Raw genomic sequence first — 20,063 nt, forward strand, 5'->3', positions numbered from 1 at the left:
CTATCTCTTACGCTAAGCCAGACGGGGAGGAGCCCATCTTGTGATTGGTTATGGTTGTTATTTCTTGGTCCATTGAGCCAATAACTCCAAGGAAACCCGGGGTTCCCATGCCTTTGGAGCAGCTTCGTGATTCTGATTGGTCAATCTCTCGTGAAGGACGGCTCAGCCACCCTGAGCCCGGTGTGGAGTTGTTCTGGCCGCTTCGGCCGGGTGGTACGTGCTCACGCTCTCGGTCTCCGTGTCCCCGCTCCCTTCCGCGGCCATGGGCCTCCAGCCGAAGCTCGGGATGTTGCTCTACGCCGTCAATACGCTGCTGCGCAAGCGGCGCTACCACGCCGCGCTGGCCGTGCTCAAGGGCTTCCGCAACGGAGCCGTGTGAGCCGGGGCTCCGGGTCTCTGAGGGTCGGGGGTCGGACCTGGAGCACTGAGGCCGGGGCAGGGGGAGCAGGGGCGTGTCACTGAGTGCCGAGAAAGCGGGGTCCTGGGGACCCAGGGCTAGAGCCCTCAGGGTCACGGTCGTGCGCAGGGTCACGGTCGGGGCGGGGGGAGAGGGAGAGCCTTGAGCTCCGGGCATTTGTGAAATGGCCTGTGGTGCTGCGCTCACATCCGCCCCAGCAGCGAGGGACGACTCTGCACAAAATGTCTGAGAGATAAGGGGCCTCCGACACCATCTGGTCCGATCCACACCTGGATGAGAATGGAATTTTCTTTAGGACGTATTCAACAAGTGGTCATCAAGCCTTTTCTTGAAGATTTCTAGTGAAAAAAGAATCCACTACCTCCAGAAGCAGCGCATTTAATTTCTGGATTCCTCTACTCCTTTAGGAGATCTGCCTCTTTGTAGCTTCTTTCTCCTCAGACCTCCCACTCCCACTCCCTGTTTTAGTCTTTGGAGCCAAAGAGAACAAACCGAAGTCCCCTTCCTCCTGACAGCTCTTCATGCCCCATCTCCCCTCGGAGTCTTCTCTCCTCTAGGCTAAATATCACCAGTGCCTTCAGATGATCCTGAGGTACTTCACCACGCTAGAAGATTAGCCTCTTCTTCTTCGTGTTCTTTCTGCCCTGATTCTGGAAAGTCTTAGAGATCACACATAGATCATGGATTTAGAAGTGAATGGAATACAGATCATTTAGTCCAACACTCTTTATTTCATAGATGAGCAAACTGAGGAAGTCAGGTGACTTGTCTAAAGTCACACAGTAACTGGTACAGCTGGAATTTAAACCCACGTCTTTTGACTCCGAATTCAGTGGTTTTTCTACTTAAGCATACTTTCTGTCTAACTTCCTAAATTCAAAATGCCTCCCTAGCCTGGAATGATCTTTACCCTCTTTTTGTACACAAGCCGGTTTGTTGATGTCCCTCCTAGAATGTGGTGCCAAGACCTGAACATAGTGTCCAAAAAGTTCAGAGTACAATGGAAAGAGGCAAGAATGGTCACAAATCCTCTCCCAACCATGTTGTGTTCTTAGGTAATATGTATTCATATAGCACAATGCGACAGGTTTCTGCCTGTGATGTGGGAAACCACATCGCAGGGCCTCCACAACCTGGAATAAGAGCAATGAATTGGTTGGGTGGGAGTTGAGAAGAAACAGGGCACTTAACAATGCAATTTGAGTGAGTTTTGTGCTTATTTTTGGAAGTGTGCTAGTTGGAGGCTGTTCATGTACTGAACTGTGCTCAGGATGTGTTTTTTGGTGATATAGGCTTGAAACAGATTGGGAGTTACAGTTGAATGCAGGTTCAGTGTAAATCAAAAGTGTGATTCGCCCCAAAAACCAATTTATTGTTAGATGTCATTAATAATCAGAATCAAGGGAACGGTAGTCCCACTGTCATCTGCCCTGGCCAGACCATGTGTGGCACATTTTGTTTAGTTCTCGAGGTTACAGGTTGTATGCGGATTGATGGAAGGAACTGTATGATATTTGGATGCGTATCATACTATTGTGGGGATAGGTCAACAGAATACTTAGTCTGGAAAAGATATAACTTAGGAGCAGCAAGATTATTATCTTCAAATATTTGAAAGGCTTATGTGGTAGAATGATTCCTCTTGCTCTGCTTGATACCCCAAGACAGGCATGGGAAAGCAGATTTCATCCCAGCACAAGACGTTTCTCACAATTAGAGTTGGCTCGAAATAAAATTGAATGCCTTGTGGGTAGTGAACTCACAGCCTAATTCAACAAATATTCATTTTCTACCTATTATGTACATGTCATTTTGCTAGAGTTACAAAGACAAAAAAAAAAGAAATAGTTCCTTCCCTCAAGGAGATTACATTCTATTGGAAGGATACAACATGAACAGATGTAAGTTAAAGATAATTTGGAGCGTGAGATTCTTCACTTTTTTTGTGTTATGGACTCAGCAGTATGCTACAGCTGACTTGTACTAGCCCTGGAGAGCTGGTTGTTAAATTTTCTTTTTAGTGTGAGTATTTACAACTTGCTACAAATCAAGGCTTGATTTATTGTTTTGTTGGTTGTTTAGACTTTAAAAAGTGATAGGGAAAATATTAATGATGCAGTTTAAACTTAAAAGTATGTTAATGCATGTTCAGAGAAACGTTTACTAGCACATTCCTTTGACAGTCTGAAGCTTGTGGACCCCTTCTCAGAATATTATTTTTAAATCCTAAAATAAAATACACAAGATTACAATAGAAGTCAATTATATTGCAATGTAGTTAGCAAATTTTTTTTCAAAAAACAAGTTTGCCGGCTCCAGGTTAAGAGCCCCTTGGTTTAGAGGAAAGAGAAAATACTAACAGCTGAAGGGAATTGTGAAAGGCTTTGTTTAATAAGAGGTAGCAGTTATGGTGAGGCTTGAAGGAAGTCCGTTTTCCTGGAATATAAGCATGCATTAGGAAAAATAACCTGAAATAAATTGGGAAAGATAGGTGAAACCATGTTATGGAGCCTTCAAGTGATAGAATAAGAATTCATTTTATTCTAGAAGCAGTAGGGAGCCATAGAAGATTTTTGGGCAGTGTTGTGACAGTCAGACCCGTGTTTTAGGATTGTTAATTTGGTAGCTGTGTGGAAAGATGAATTAGAGAAGGGAGAAACTAGAAGCCAGTGAAAAAGGCTATTGTAGCGTTTTAGATGGGGAGAGATGAGGAAGTGGACTAGTGTAGTAGCCATTTGAAAGGAGGGAAGCGCACAATGTGTGAGGCATGCTGTGGAAGTAAAATCAAAAAGACTTGTCTGCTGATTGCATGTGGGTGGTGAGAGAGAGGGAAAAGTTGAGGATGACCGAAGTTGGAAATCCCAGTTGCCTGGAAGGATGGTCACCTCAGTAGAAGTAGCAAAATTGATTTCATTGCTGGAGATTTTCGGCTGGAGGCTGGGTGGCTCCTTGTTGGAGAATGTTGTAGAAGGGATTCATGTTTCAAGTAGACGTTAAGTTAGGTGACTTTCAAAGCTCCTTCTAACTTCAAGATTCTATGATTTTATGAAATGTTTGTTTTGGAAGTTGATGGAAATTAACGCAGGCCTAGTGCCAACTGGGCACCTCTGAATAGTGTATGACTGGCTTAACTAATCAACCAGTGATATGGTACGATTGACCCACTGACCATAGGTGAGCACGCGTAATACGTGTGGAAGAACCTTCTTTGCTGATTTGCATGAGATTGTTTGTTTTTTAATTCCTCAAAACATTGTTTCTAAACCTGTTTGAAAGAACTATAGGGCCTTTGCAGAGCAATAATAATTGTAATTATAATGATACCATAGGTGAAATGCACAACTCTGCCATTAAACAAATTTGAGGACAACTTTGTAGATGGTAAGTAATTATAACATTGTTGAAATTCAATTCAGTTCCATTCTACAAGTGACTGCTTACTTTGTGGCAGGTACTATGCTAGGTTTTGGAGGGATAGACAAAAATGAAATAGTCCTTGCCTTCAGGGAACTTGTATTCTACATCAGAGGTGTCAAATACATCTGAGGCACTTGCAACAATCCTGAGTGTGTAGGAATCAGATTAAAATGTAATTGGGAAATATTTAACAAAATAAATTAAAATACAATAAAACATGGATAATATTTTAAAACTAAGTCAGTGTGCCACCCACAGGGATCCATACGTATGGTTTAGTGTTTGAGATTGATACCAAATCTCTGTTCTACATGCATATATTCCAATATCATATAAGTTTGAGTATTCAGATTAACAGGGATACAAAAGGTATTTTCTCAAATCGTGAAGAGGATGTAAAGAGTGAAGAAGACTTTCACCAAATCCCAGGTTACCAGAAGCATTGTCTTAAAGGATGATATAGATAAAACAACAATGACAACAATATATTTCAAAAGACTCTAGCTGAATTCTGGATGGTAGATCTGTGGTGAGTTGTTAATGAAAGCCTGGCCATTTAGGGGGAGATCCCTAACTTCTGAGATTGGAAAGGGTAGGGTTCTTCTCCCAGACACTAGATAACGGCATGGATGGCGGTAATGTGACCTGCTCCTTCTTTGCTATCTACAGTGTCTACTTTCCTGTTGTATAGTGGCTCTTCAAGTTCATCCGGATTCCTCTTTGTCATCTTAGTTTTCTCAGCCAGCATTAAAGAGTATCTAATGGTAATTTAAAACAAAATCTACCAAGCTCAGCAGACAAAGCAGAAGGAGAAGGACTGAAAGGATGATGGGAAGTTGTCCCCTTATTAGGAATTCTTTATTTGGGTTCAGAATAAAAACTGAAAGTGCCCTCATATAGTCCTGTGGAGGATGGAGGTAGACTAGAGAAGGGAGGGAAGTCGGGGAAGAGTCATAGCTAGCTGACCCCTTCAAGTTTATGCCTGAATATTTCTCTAGATACTGTAAATACTTTTGTAGGCAAAAATATCTTCTTTTTGTTGTTGTTTGTCCTTCTTTCTAGAAGAGGATCATGACATCAGGAAGGTGATGCCATGACTTGGAAGTGAATTGGATTTAAGTGAAGGAGAGCTGTGCAAAGTCACCAGCCTCACTTTCTCTTCCTGGGGCCATATGGGTCCAGTGGCAAGACATAGATCAGGATGACTGGAGATGGTCCAGGATGCAGTGGGAGACCTTGGCCTTTTAAAGCTAAGGTCTTGTAATGCCCTCACTTCTTTTCACAGTCAATTCACATATTCATTGTTAGTTGATTATGAACAAGTACCTCAACCTTTTTAAGTTTCAATTTCCTTTTTCTTTTTCAGAGACTGGATTTGAACTCAGGTCTTCTTGACTTCAGGGCAGGTGCTCTCTCCACTGTGCCACCTAGCTGCTCCAATTTCCTCTTTTAAAAAAAATTATTTTGTTAAGATTTCCCAATTACGTGTAAAATTTTTTAACAATCTTTTTTTTTCAAATTTTGAGTTTTAAATACTCATTCCCACTCTTTCCCCATTTTTGAGAAGGCAAACTATGATATCAGTTGTACATGTGAAATCATACAAAACATTTCCATATTAGTAATGTTGTAAAAGAAAAGACACACAGAAACAAGAACAATAAAGAAAGTTTAAAAACTATGCTTCAATGTGCTTTTAGGGTTCATCAATTCTCTCCAGAGAGGTATTTTCATTATGGGTCCTTTGGAATTGTCTTGGATCATTGTCTTGATCAGAGTAGCAAAGTCATTCATAGTTTTTCAGTGAACAATATTGCTGTTACTGTGCATAGTGTTCTGGTTCTGCTCACTTCAGTTTGTATGAGTTCATATGTCTTCACCAGTTTTTTGGGTTTTTTTTTAAACTATCCTATTTGTCATTTGTTAGAGTACAACAGTATTCTATCACAGTCATATACCACAACTTGTTCAGCAATTACCCAGTTGATTGGCATCCCTTCAATTTCCAATTCTTTGTCACTACAAAAAAAGCTGCTATAAATATTTTTATACAAATAAGTTCTTTCCCCTCTTTTCTTTGTTCTCTTTAGGATACAGACCTCGTAGTGGCATTTCTAGGTCAAAGGGTATGCATAGTTTTGTAGCCCTTTCAGGATAGTTCCAAATTGTTCTCCAGAATGGTTGGATCAGTTCACAACTCCACCAACATTAGTGTCCCAGTTTTCCTATACCCCGTCCAGCATTTGTCATTTTTCCATTTCTGGCATGTTTGCCGATCTGATAGGTATGAGATGGTATCTCAGAGTTGTTATAATTTTCATTTCTCTAATCAGTAGTGATTTAGAGCATTTTTTCACATGACTATTACCAGCTTTGATTTCTTCTTCTAAAAACTGCCTGTTCATATCCTTTGACCACTTATCAACTGGGGAATGGCTCTTATTTTTATAAAATTGGCTCAGTTCCCTGTATATCCCAGAAATAAGTCCTTTATTAGAGAAACACTGTATAATTTCCCCCCAGTTTCCTGTTTTCCTTCTAATTTTGACTACATTAGTTTTGTTTGCACAAAAGCTTTTTAATTTCACATAATCAAAATTATCTATTTTACTTCCTTAATGTTTTCTATCTCTTCTTTGGTCATAAACCCTTCCTTTACCCATGGATATAGCAGGTACATTTTTCCATGCTCCCCTAATTTGCTTATGATAACACCCTTTATGTGTAAATCATGTATCCATTTTGACTTTATCTTAGTATACAGTGTGAGATATTGGTCTATACCTAGTTTCTGCCAAACCACGTTCCAGCTTTTCCAAAAATTTTTGTCAGATCTTGAGTTCTTACCCCAAAAGGTTGGATCTTTGGGTTTATCAAACATTAGGTGACTAGTCATAACACTGTGTATTACACTAATCTGTTCCACTGATCCACCCCTCTAATTTTTAGAGTTTTGTTGATTACTGTTTTGTAATGCAGTTTGAAATCTGGTACAGCTAGACCACCTTCTTTCGCATTTTTTTTCCCATTGATTCCCTTGATATTCTTGACTTTTTGTTTTTCCAGATGAATTTTGTTACTGTTTTTCTAGCTCTATAAAATAATTTTTGTGAGTTTGATTGGTATGGCACTGAATAAGTAAATTAATTTAGGTAGAATTGTCATTTTTATTATATTAGCTTGGCTGTCCCATGAGTCTTTATTTGTGTGAAACATGTTTTGTAATTGTGTTCATATAATCTGTGGGTTTGTCTTCACAGGTAGACTTCCAAGTATTTTATATTGTTTTCAGTTACTTTAAATGGAATTACTATATCTCTTGCCGCTGGACTTTGTTGGTAGTATTGAGAAATGTTGATGATTTCTGTGGGTTTATTTTATATCCTGCACTGTTCCTGAAATTGTTGATTGTTTCAACTTGTTGATTTTCTAGGGTTCTCTAAGTATAACATCACATCATCTTTAATGAGTGATAGTTTTGTTTTCTTATTGCCTATTTTTATTCCTTCCATTTCTCTTTCTTATCTTGCTATAGCTAGCCTTTCTAGATAGTATTGAATGATAGTGATGATAATGGAAGTCCTCGCTTCACTCCTGATCTTATTGGAAAGTCTTCAAGTTTGTCCTTATTACAGATAATGCTTCCTTTTGGCAGTCAGGGTTAAGTGACTTGCTCTGGTCTATAGTTTTCTTTTTCTGTTTTTGCTCTCCCTGGTTTAGGTATCAAAACCATACTTGTGTCATAAAAGGAATTTGTAGGACTCCTTTACCAGTTTATTAAAATAGTTTATTTAGTATTGGAATTAATTGTTCCTTAAATGTTTGGTAGACTTTACTTGTAAATCCATCTGGTCCTAGGGATTTTTTTCTTACAGATTTCATTGATGGCATATTCAATTTCTTTTTCTAAGATAGGATTATCTAAGTATTCTATTTCTTCTTCTGTTAATATGGGCAGTTTATATTTTTGTAAATATTTGTCCATTTTACTTAATTAGCTTTACTGGTATATAATTGAACAAAATAACTCCTAGTAATTATTTTAATTTCATTTTCATTGGTGCATTCACCCATTTCATTTTTGATACCAGTAATTTGGTTTTCCTTTTTTTTTAAATCAAAATAACCAATGGTTTATCTATTTTATTGGGTTTTTTCTCATAAAACCTACTCCTAGTTTCATTTATTAGTTTAATGGTTTTGTTTACTTTTATTTTTATTAATCTCTCCTTTGATTTTTCAGGATTTCCATTTTGGCGTTTAATTGGGGATTTTTAATTTGTTCTTTTTCTAGTTTTTTTTTTTAGTGGCATGCTTAATTCATTAAACTGCTCTTTCTCTATTTTATTATATTTTTTGGCTTTTTTTTTCTTTTGGTGAGGCCATTGGAGTTAACTGACTTTCCCAGGATCACAGAACTATTAAGTGTCAAGTGTCTGAGGCCAGATTTGAACTCAGGTCCTCCTGACTCCTTATTTATTTTATCATTAGATTTATCTAGTTCTGAGAGGGGAAAGTTGAGGTCTCCCACTAGTATAGTTTTACTGTCTATTTCCTCCCATAACTCATTTAACATTTGCTATAAGAGTTTGGATGCTGTGCCATTTGGAGCAAATATGTTTAGTATTGATATTACTTCATTGTCTTTTTTACCTTTTAGCAAAATGTAGTTTCCCTGCTTATCTCTTTTAATTAGGTCTCTTTTTGCCTTTTTTTTTTCTGAGGTCATGATTGCTACTCTTGCTTTTTGTACCTCAGCTGAAGCATAATAAACTCTGCTCCAGCTTCCTATTTTTATTCTATGTGTGTGTGTCTCTCTGTTTCAAGGATGTTTCTTTTAAACAACATATTGTTGGATTCTGGTTTCTAATCAATTCAGCTATCTACTTCTGTTTTATGAGTGAGTTCATCTCATTCACATTCACAGTTATGATTACTAACTGTGCAGTTCCCTCCATCCTATTTCTTCTTTTTATCCTTTTGTCTCTTTTTATCCTGTCCCTCTTCTCAAGTCTGTTTTGCATCTGACCACTGCATTCTTGTATCTGATCTCTCCTCCCACCCCTACCCCTCTTTATTGCACACATGTGCACATATACACACATGCGCACACACACACATACACATACATATATTTTTCCCCCTTTTTGAACCAACTTAGATGTGTGAGGTTCAAGCATTGCCTCTCCCCCCGACACATAATTTCCCCCTCCACTGTGAAAGCTCTTCTTTGCACACCTCTTTTATGTGAGATAATTTTCCCCATTCTTCCTCTCCCTTCTCCCAAAGTATCCCTCTTTTTTACCCCTTTATTTTTTTTACATCATCCCAGTGTATCAACTCACTCCCATACACACTTTCTATGTAGAATCCTTCTAACTGCCCTAATAATTTTAGAAGATACATCTATGATCTACCCATATAGAAAGTCAAGCAGTTAATTTATTGAGTCCCATATGATTTCTCTTTTATGTTTACTTTTTTATGCTTCTCTTGAGTATCATATTTGAAAGTCAGATTTTCTATTCAGCTCTGATCTTTTCATCAGGAATGCTTGATAGCTTCTATTTCATTAAAGGTATATATTTTTTTCCCTTGAAGGATTATACTATTTTTCTAGATAGTTGATTCTTGGTTGTAATCCCTGCTCTTTTGCCTTTTGGAATATCATATTCCAAGCTCTCCACTCCTTTAACATGGTAGATGCTAAATCTTGTGTGATTCTGACTATGGCTCTACAATATTTGAATTGTTTGAATTTTCTGCTTGAAGACCTGGCAGCTCTGGAATTTTGCTATAATATTCCTGGGAGTTTTCATTTTGGCATCTCTTTTACGTGGTGATCAGTAGAATCTTTCAAATTCTATTTTACCTTCTGGTTCTAGGATATTGGAGCAGTTTTCCTTGATAATTTCTTGAAATATGATGTCTAGGATCTTTCTATGATTGTGGCTTTTAAATAATCTAATAATTCTTTAAGTTATCTCTCCTTGATTTATTTTCCAGATGAGATATTTCACATTTTCTTCTATTTTTTTCATTCTTTTGACTTTGTTTTATTGTTTTTGTTGTCTCATGGAGTTATTTTAGCTTCAACTTACCCATTTCTAATTTTTAAGAAGTTAAATTCTTCAATGAGTTCTTATGCCTCTTTTCCCATTTGGCCAATTCTTCTGTTTAAGGAGTTATTTTCATCAGTAAATTTTTATACCTCTTCTTCCATTTGGCCAGTTCTGTTTTTTAAAGTGTTATTTTTGGTATTTTTTTGTGCCTCTTTTACCAGGCTTGTTAATTGTCTTTTCATAATTTTCTTCCTTCGCTTTTATTTCTCTGCCTAATTTTTTCTCTACCACTGTTATTTGACTTTGAAAATCACTTTTTAGCTCTTCAAGTGATTCTTGTTGGGCTTGTGTCCAATTTCCTTTTTTTTTTTTTGAGGTTTTGCTCATAGCAACTTTAATTTCATTGTCTTCTTCTGAGTTTATATCTTGATCTTCCCTGTCACCATAGTAACTTTTTATGGTCAGATTCTTTTTTTGTTGTTTGCTCATTTTTCCAACCTAATTCTTGATTTAGAACTTTATGCTAATGTTGAGCTCTGTTCCCACTGTGGGGGTGGGAAGGACTCTATCTCAAGCTTTAGGCTTTTTCCGCACTGTTTTCAGATCCAGTTTTGGGAGTTTGGAAGTTTTCAGTACTTCCAGGGTGGTGTGATCTGGGGAGAGATCAATAGTCACTGTTCTCTTGGTCTGTACTCTGGTCCTTACCCAAAAAGGGCCCTTGATCCCTTGGCATTGCAATCAGTATTGTTTCTCAGAGCTCCTCCTACATTGGGACCAGTAAGGATACTGTTCCTTAGGGTCCTTGATCCCTTGGGGCTGGAAGTAATATTGCTCCCTAGGGCTTCCACTCCCTCTTGACCAAAAGTGCCTCTCTCCACCCTTGAACTATGACCTAGAAGTGCATATGGATAATGGAATTGCCAAACAGTTGCCCCTCAGGTTTCCCACTCCCTCTTAACTGAAAGTGACCCTTTCTGCTTTTGAACTATGACCCAGAAGTGGGTATAGGCAATAGAGTTGCCAAACAGCATCTGGTCCTGTGTCCAGATCTAGTGCAGGGGTACCTTGCAATTTTTTTCTGACCAGTTGCCAGGTCCCCTTATTGTCTCTGGCTTAAGAGCTCCTGAAGCTGCTCCTGCTCATGCCATCATCACCTTAGTCTCACCACTGGTGTTTCATCCATGTGGGCTGTGGGCCAACCTCCTCCCCCACGTCACAGGTCTCTCATTCCAACTTCCTGTGTTGTCTTGGGCTGGAAGGATGTCTCACTGTGACCTTTTGTTGGCTCTGCCACTTCAGAATTCAATTTGAGGTGTTATTTTAAAGCTGTTTGGAGGAGAACGTTGGGAAGCTCACTTGAATGCTTCTCTACTCACTATCTTGGCTCCCCACCCCCCCAGAAGTCTCAAGTTCTTTTTTAATGAGGGTGTTGGACCCCTGAGGTCCCTTCCATCTCTAATAGTCTATGTATTATAATCTGTAAACATGTAAATAAAGATGTGTTGATGGAGTTGAATAGTCTTGTTTGCCTGAGAGCTGAGGGCAAGCTAGATCATTTATTAGTGTTAAAGACCTTTCTTGTATTTATCCAAAGAGTGCAATATCTTATGAAAATTATTTCTTAATATGTTTCTTTCCCAGCTATGGAGCTAAAATCCGTGCACCCCATGCTCTGGTCATGACATTTCTCTTCAGAAGTGGAAGGTATGAACTCTCTGATTTTGTATTTCTGCATGGCTTATCTCCAGCAGCATTCTTGAATCTTAAACATAGTGTGATCTTGTCCTTGGGAAAATACTTTATTATATTTTGGAAACTAACCAATCCCCTGATCCTCGCATGCATAGCTTCCATTGCATTCCAAAGGAAAACATTCTCTTGTCTTCATAGTTTCATTCTGATCATGGTCTTCCTAATTCTCTTTGTGTGTATGTGTGTGCGTTTGTATTGCTTTGTTCCCTTAGCCTAAAGGAGAAGCTCAAGGCAATTGTTCAGGCCACCTACACGCATTCCCGAAACCTGGCTTACTTTGTTTTTACCTACAAGGGCTTGTGTGCCTTGCAGTCCCGGGTCCAGGGACAGACCTTCCAGTTTCATTCCTTCCTGGCAGCCTGTATCGGTGGCTGGTTGGTTTTTGGAGAAAATAATAACATCAACAGTCAGGTAAATGAAACCCCCCCTCTTCTTTTTCCAGGTAGCTGTTTACCATCACCTAACCTATCTCTTCCAGATTTGTTGTTTGACTTCCTGGTTATGATCTTAAAGGTTAGCTTGTTCCATGGGAACCCTCCTCTCCTTCCCCACCTGCCCCATGTCTGTGCAGGTCATTCATCATCACACCATGATTAGTCATTAGCTTGAGCTGCCATGAAGGCCTAAAATTAGACTCTTTTCCCCATTTGGGTGAAATTTGCCTGCACCTGCATTCCTCTCCTGCCAGACTCTCTTGGCCCGGATGCTGTTCTAATCGCTCATTATAACCTCACCCAAGACAGGATTTTCCTGGCCAACTCTGCAGTCAGAGAGAAGTACATGATTAAGTGACGGAGTAAAATGGTGACTCATCCCTAGTCTCATGGCTCTTCCTTTGAAATGCTGTGGTGCCACTACATGGTACTTCTCCCTGTCTGCCAGACTTTTTGCCTTCTTGGTTCATGTCTGTTTGACAGGGAGTCTTGGAATTGAAGGGACAGTGAAGCAGGGTGGGCATTTTGGGGGCTGACACACCCTAGGGCATCATTCAGTTTCCTGTTCAGGTTCTCTTTTTTGCAGATTAACATGTACCTGCTGTCTCGAACCCTTTTTGGACTGGCCCGGCTAGCAGTTGAGAAAGGCTTCATCCCAGAGCCAAAACAGGATCCCTTTCCTTTGTTTTCTGCTATCGTCTGGGGACTCGTCCTCTGGCTCTTTCAGTACCACAGACACACCCTTCAGCCATCTCTGCAGTCCTCCATGACATACCTTTATGATGACAGCAATGTGTGGCATGACATTTCTGATTTCCTTATTTGTAATAAAAGCAGCTCTGGGAAATAATCCATAGGCTTCAGGAAACTTGGATAGTGGTATGCTCTGGCATGGCCAGGGTGAAAGTAGATGACTTTTTTGTTGTTGTTCTATCGTAAACCTAAAGGCTTTCAGATCGGCTTTTACCATCCTCTGAATTAATTTCTTGATAATTTTTTTAAACAAATACTATGCAACCTATTGCCATTTTTTCTATTAGGTTTTTTTTTGGTCAACAGAAATGTCCTGTGGAGACTAGAGATGATTTATTTCATTCTCTAGGGTTCATTCATGTTTAATTTCATTGGTAACAGGGGTCCTGAACCATTTTACGAAGTTAAAAACTGTTTTTTTAGAAAATTAAGGTACTTACTATGTAATGACAGGGAGCTATTTAGACCACCAGTGGAATACAAATCTTTTTCATTAAAAAAAAAAGTCACAACTCTATTCAAAGGTAATTATGTATGGAGGACACTTCTTTCCATTACTTCAAATGATTTTACTGTAAAAGCACAGATTTGGAAGGGGCCTTAGAAATCATCTAGTCCAATCTCCCATCGGAATTCCTTCCACAGCCTCCCTGAGAAGTGGTCTAGCCTCCAACATGATTTTCCAAACAACTCCCCTGTGCAGTTTTTTCCTGTTTTAGAAGAAAGTAGTACTTCTCTAAGTAAGTCACTCACTGGTTTCTTTAGGAGTGATTGTGTGTTTCTTTTGACTCAGACTGTGAAAACCCATGTGTTTGTTAGTGATGTTATTTTTTTAGAGGCCAGTCAGTAAAAATTGAGTTAGAATTTCTTTCATCCTATCTTTCCTCCCTCCACTCCTATGAAGTATGTTTACAGGTTTATGAGAGTCAGGTTTTCCATCTGACTCTGTCCTTGAATGGGGGGGAATCATCTTTTAGGGAACCAAAAGGAGTTTAAACTTAGACTTTGAAATAAGAATCTATGTGTATAATTATTTTCGCAAACCTGGTTTGCTTTGCACAAAGAATAAAACAGATGTACCTACAAACAAATCAGAGAGTGCTAGACTGGGGCCATTTGTGCACGTGAGGAGCTGATGGGGACCTGGTCATAATTTTGCCTTCTCCAGGTAGTGGCAAGTCAGGATTAGGAAAAACAAAACAAACAAAACATCAACACATTAATGAGAAACCAAAGGGCAACATCAAGAAGAGAACAGAATGAAGCACATATTCAGCCATCCAAGTCTTACCTCCTGCCAGTTTTCGCCGTGCGGGCCATAGAGACTGTGTGCCCTACTGCATTCATGATTCCTGATTCTAATAGCGCAGGTCAATTACAGTATCCATCACCTTCCCTCTTACTAGGAGGCCAGTTTTCCTGGATTAGACCTCTTCTGCAGCAGTAGTCTGTGGTTGTACTGAGTCCTGTCGGGGCTTACATCCTTTCCAGCCTCAGACTAGAATGCTAAAGAGAATTTTCTCTTGTTTCTAGGCTTTTTTAGACAGCTTTCATAAGACTCTTTCCATTAAATGACTTTTAAACTGCAACATTTTTACCCAGACTTACCTTTTATCTTCCCCCTAGCCCCCTTTTTTCCTTTAAGCTTCTGTTACTTTGGGTCTGACTTTTTGGGCCTTGGGAAGGGTCATGAAGGGCCTCCACTAGACTTGAGTTGAGTTTTTAGACCTGTTCCTAGTCCTGTGACTTTGAGAAGTCACTTCCTTTTTCTTAATTTCTCTTCCCTCATTTGGCAAATGGGATTAATGTGTTCTTCCAGGGCTGTTGTTGAGCTCACCTGAGACAATGTATGTGGAAATACTCTGTCAGTTGTAATGTTATTTTAATGTAAAGAGTCATTGTTATTGTTGTTATTTTTGTTGGGACCTGTAGTTTATCAGTGTAGGAACTCCTGTTGTGGAAACTCCTTCCACCCATGCAGATCGGGAACTAATTTGTGATCTGTAATTTCAGGGTACTGAGAAATTAAGTGGTCCTATAAACAGTTTTTGTCAGGTAGGTTTTCCTGACTCCAAAACCAGCTTTCTATCATGCCATGCTGCCTCCCATCATTATTTTAATGGTTCTAGTTTTTATTGTTGTTAATCATCAAATTTGCAGATACAAATTTAAAACTGACTTTGTGCCAGGCACTGTACCATCTGTGGTGCCTGTCTCTCTAATCAGATGATGCTCAGAGATCCTACATAATTGACTGTTGGGTACTTAAAAGAGTTAAAAGAAAAATCAGTCACGGTTGATGCCCTTTTGGGTGAAAGAAAAGTCTATTTGGGGCTTCTCCAATGGGAATCTCTTCAATTTGAGATTGGTTTGAAATAGATGACTCCCCATTGGGGAAGTATTCCCAAATGGGCTTTCATTGGGAAGGCTCTTCTGCTATGTATAAATGTTGCAATTTTGATGTTTTTTCTCTGCCCCTCTCCCCCATCTCTCATGGATGTTTTGAAGTCTAGAAAGAACCAGGATTTAGGTTGACTCCTTCCTAGAATGTAAAATCATCCAATGACTAATCTGAAAATCACCATCGGCTCATAGTTTTTCATGTATTTTGTTCTCTTTGGCAAATTTTACTTAGTTTTTGTAAAAAATAAAAATTCCTTTTGACCTCCATTTCTTCAGCTGAAAAAGGAGAGTTGAACTAGATGAACTTTGAAGTCTTTTCCAGCTTTAAATCTATGAACTTACTTTAATTCTTGTTTTATAGCAAAGGATACTTTATGCTTCACAGAGAGGCATTTTGATTTAAATGAAATCCTCACTGCAGAACAGAAGTGTCTAATCCACTTCTCCACGTAGAATGGGATAAAATAGATTTCTTTAACATGACAACAAATATGACTTTTTCTTAAGTCAGTTGTGTAAAGATTATCTCCTATAGGATGGATGTTCTTAGCACTATTAAAAGCATCCTCCGGTGGAGTGTGTGGGAAAGCAGGATGTTGTCGTGTCCATAGGCAATATGATTATTTTAATTAACAGCAGCAAAGTTAACTAGCATTAGAATGCACTTTCTTAAAAAGAAATCTGTGTCTTCTCCATTTCTCCAAATGGGATCCCCCAGCCAGCAGTGTCCAAAACTGGAAATCAGCTATGGCAAAGAATTAGGAGAGATGCTCAGACATTTTAGACTCCTTTGAAAATTATTACTTTTTTTCCTGAAGGTTCTGTGGGTTATTTAAAGAGTCACCATGTAGAAAGTGTCTCTCTAGACCAATTAGGCAGAAAAATTGTCTGTTTTTCTGTCCAAATGGGCAATAATAATAACGAAATCACATTGATATAGTGTATGAAGATTTGCAAGATGCTTCCCTCATGCACTTTTCATTTCTCCATAGTCATCATGCTTGTTAAGCATGTGTAGCCTTACATGTGACAGAGCCTAGTTTTGAGAAATGAAAATATTTTGATCAGGGTAGGAGCAGTGGTGGGGATGGTTGCTCTTCCTGCCCAGGTGGATTAAGTAATAGGTAACCAGTGAGTGTAGGAATGAGGTCTGAATGAAAAGGAGATAGGGGATCTGTGAGGGCCATTTTATGGTACAGTCCTAATTTCAGTGAAAAGAAAGTGGACTTTAACAAGGCTTCTAACAAAGGCCTTGTTCAAAACATGTATCCAAAGTGTGGGTTCAGAAAATAGGATCACATAGTCCTCCTGTGGGGTGTTTGCAAACCATCTAGGTGCCACAGGAGGGCGTTCTCAGAAGTGGTTGAAGTAGTGGTAAAAGTGAAGCCATCCTGGCTGGCCAAACTGTGAGGAGTGTGGGTCACCTGCTCTAGCCCCCAGGCATCATGGTAGAAAGGGAAAGAGGACTGGATTTGGAGTCAGAGGAGCTAGATCTAATCCTGGAGCTTAATGACTACTTGGGTGACCTTGGGCAAGTCACTTCCCCCCTCTGGGCCTTAGTTTCCTTGTTTGTAAAATGAAGGGGTTGGGCTAAATAATGTTCAGGCCTCTTCCAGCTCTAATCTAGGCTCCCTCCTGGCACTTGTTGCTGGTGCTTACTATGAGAAGAGGCCTGGCCTGTATCAGCAGGGACTGGCTTGTTTCCTTCCCAACCTTCCTGACCCTCCCTTCTGCCCCAGCTCCAGGGAACAGGCTCTGGCCTTGTTTCTCCCCAGGAGCGTCTGCATGCATGCCTCCTGGCCTTGTTTAACAGTCGTTCCTCTTCTGAGCCCCACAGACTCCCCCAGCAAGCTCTGCTCATCAGGCCAGGGCCAGCCATTAGTCAGGCTCTTTAAAGGCTCCGAGTTTCCCAGCTGTCTGTGGGTAGATCATTGTTATGTGCTCCCAGGGGAGTCATGGGAACATGTTCTCATCCTTCCACCAGACCAGCTTCTGGGGCTAGTTTAGGGCACTCAGCAAATCCTACAGGCCCGGGAGAGGGCTGAACAATGGCTGTGTGTAATGAAGAAGTGGCCTAGAAATAATCGGCCTGTTAGAGCTCACTGCCCTATCTGTGGGGTTTTCTACACCTTCGTGTCCTGTTTGTCATTTATGGAAAGCTTATTTCTTCTTCCTTTGGGAACTCCTCCCCTTCTACCTCTTCTCTCCCAAACCCCAATAATAAAATTGAAATGGGGAGACAGCGTGTATTTTTTTTCCCCCACAAAAAATTTACTTGCTTGGACTCCAATAGAAACATTTTTCTTCTTTCTGAAGAAAAAAAAAATCAAGGTGAGCCTTTAAGCACATTGTTTATACAGTTTCTTAGCTAGGCTGTTTCTTCCTTGATGCAGCTTTTTTTCCTCCTGCTTTGGAAGGTTGCTTCTCACTGCACAGTGGGTGGTTTCCTCCCTGTGCTGCAGGGAAGAAATCTAGCTGTTGAGTAATGCAGATTTGCTCCTTGATGTGCATATTCTTCTTCCTGTCCTAGCAAAGCATTTTTCATCATCATAATGTTCTCGGTAATGAAGAATAAGGAAGTTGCCTCTCTTAGGAAAGCTATCTTCAAACTAATAGCTGTCATTTCTTTAGCTCTTTAAATGTTCACAAAGTTCCTCTCTGCTTTCCCTATCCCATTTGAGCCGTAATCCTGTGAGGTTGGCGCTATAAGCACTCTTATCCTCATTTTGCCAAAGAGGCCTAGAAAAGGTGAAGAGACTTGTCTGTAGTCACTGAGCTGGTTAGGGTTCGAACCCACGTCTCTCCTGACTCCAAATGCAGCATACTTTCCACTGTACCCCAGGGAGATCTAGTTCAACACCATTATTTTCCATTGTCAAAAGACAAGGCTAGAGAGGTTAAGTGACTTGCTTGCCCAACATCACACAACAATCCCATGGCATAGTTAGGATTATAATACAAGTCTCTGGTCTCCTAGGCCAGGGCTCTTTCCCACATTCCACATATACTTGACTGTTTAGAAGAAAAACTCAAAGAGTCCTGCACTCCCTTTGGGGGATTTTATTCACTGCCCTACAGAGGAGGGTGACCATGGTGATGAGGAAATCTGAAGCCATTCTATATAGGGATGAATATTTAGCCTAAAGAAGAGACTTGGAGGAGGAGGGAGGAGGAGACTCTCCTCACCTGAGTAGAAGAGGGATTCAGTTTCTTTTGCCACAAGGCAGAACCAGAAGAAATGGGAAAGGTTAAAGAGGCAAATTTTGCCTCCATATTAGGGAAAACTTGTTAGCAATTAAATCTGTATAAAAGTAGAAAGACTGCTTCACAAGGGAGGGAGTTCCTGATCACTAGGGGTCTTCAAGCAGAGGCTGGATATGACCACTTGTCTCAGCTGTCACAGAGGGAATCTCTGCTTCCAGCTAGGATTAGATGGCCTTTGTTGTTGTTCAGCCATACTCACCTCTGGTGACCTCATATGGGGTTTTCTTGGCAAAGATACCCATGTGCTCTGCCATTTCCTTCTCCAGTTCATTTTAAAGATGAGGAACTGAGGCCAACAGGGTTAAGTGACTTACACAGGGTCACACAGCTAGCAAGTGTCTGAGGTCAAATTTGAACTCAGGGGTCCTCCTGACCCTAGGCCCAGTGCTGTATCCACCAGGCCACCCAGATAACCTTTGATGTCCCTTCTTTCTCTAGTTTTCTATGACAATCCCCTAAGTAGAATAAACAGTAAGAGAACTGAGAGAGAGAGAGAGAATGGAATGCCTCCCCAGGTGACAAACAGTTACCTCTTGAGCCTTTGATCAAGAGAATCGTTCTGACTTTTGAGAGGCCTAATTTGGGATGCACAGACCAGAACTGGTATGGGATCTCAATGAGGATGTAACCATACTGTCTTAACTGGAGGAGGTGCCTTTAATGTTGTATATAATGGATAGCAAACATAGACTTTTCTAAAAATGTTGAACTATTTCTTTTTCACTTGTGAATGTTATTTTTAAAAAAATTTGAAAAACAGAAATGTATAATCTTTGGGAGGGGGAAATAAATGTTTAATGATTTAATGATTTTACATTGTGTTGGTAGTCACCTTCCTTGGGAGTACATAGCAGGGTTCCTGGGGGGAGTTGGCATAAAGTACAGCTACACAGAAAAGGTGTGCATGGAATCAGCCCTGCGTTGGACCACCTGCAGTTGGTGGATCTTGATGTCTTCACAAGATCCTTCCCAAAGGGTCTACATCGTTATTCTTTGTCCACTGTCTTAGTTACAAAATATAGGAAGACAAGGGCCTTGCTTTTTCTCTTCTGCACTAAAAGGGGATTTCCCTGGGCTAAAGATTGGTGTCCAGAGGGTGGAGGGTGAAGGAAATCTGCTAACAGGCGGTGAGGGACATCCTGCCTACAGTGTTAAAAAGGGACCTTTCCTGGCTGCTCCAGCTGCTGTTTGAGGCAGCTGTCCATACTGTACTAATCTGGGCACTGTGTGTGTGTGTGTGTGTGCGCGTGCGCGTGCCTGTTGCCTCCTCCTCCCCCTCTTTCTGCTTTTGTCTTGCTTTCTTCCAGTTCCTCCCCTCCCCCAGTCTGGGTTCTGGTCATCCTCACTCAGGACCAAGGATGCTTCTCCAACTCTTTTCTCTTTATTGTCTAAAAATCCATGATCGTTATATAATGACTCAGATATTCATTACCTCATAGGAATCTTGTTGGCCGAGACTGTACTTTATTCAACTTCATATCTTATTTAGTTCCTATCCCCAGTACTCTATACAGACCAGGTACTCAGTCTTTGAATGAGTTCTCCCACCCCATCCCAACC

At 40.2% G+C, this 20,063-nt stretch overlaps 1 protein-coding gene and 1 long non-coding RNA gene across 3 annotated transcripts; both read left to right on the forward strand.

The window, feature by feature from the left end:
- The first annotated feature begins 1 nt into the window (after position 1).
- PXMP4 (peroxisomal membrane protein 4) lies at positions 2–19,317 on the forward strand. Of its 2 annotated transcripts, none has more exons than XM_020998680.2 (4): positions 2–375; positions 11,539–11,601; positions 11,862–12,060; positions 12,670–19,317. In XM_020998680.2, exons 1-4 carry the CDS (start codon positions 263–265, stop codon positions 12,931–12,933), a joined length of 639 nt encoding a protein of 212 aa, XP_020854339.1. In that variant the 5' UTR covers positions 2–262; the 3' UTR covers positions 12,934–19,317. The 2 variants fall into 2 exon arrangements, with proteins under 2 accessions (XP_020854339.1, XP_020854340.1); XM_020998681.2 differs by lacking the exon at positions 2–375 and adding an exon at positions 493–1,010.
- Positions 1,480–5,516, forward strand: LOC144455933 (uncharacterized). The gene is made up of 2 exons (XR_013484811.1): positions 1,480–5,090; positions 5,202–5,516. It is a non-coding gene; the product is annotated as an uncharacterized LOC144455933 (long non-coding RNA).
- Positions 19,318–20,063: the final 746 nt, after the last annotated feature.

This window comes from Phascolarctos cinereus, unplaced genomic scaffold, assembly GCF_003287225.1.
Source record: "Phascolarctos cinereus isolate Bilbo 61053 unplaced genomic scaffold, phaCin_HiC Scaffold_2;HRSCAF=192, whole genome shotgun sequence".
NCBI lineage: Eukaryota > Metazoa > Chordata > Mammalia > Diprotodontia > Phascolarctidae > Phascolarctos > Phascolarctos cinereus.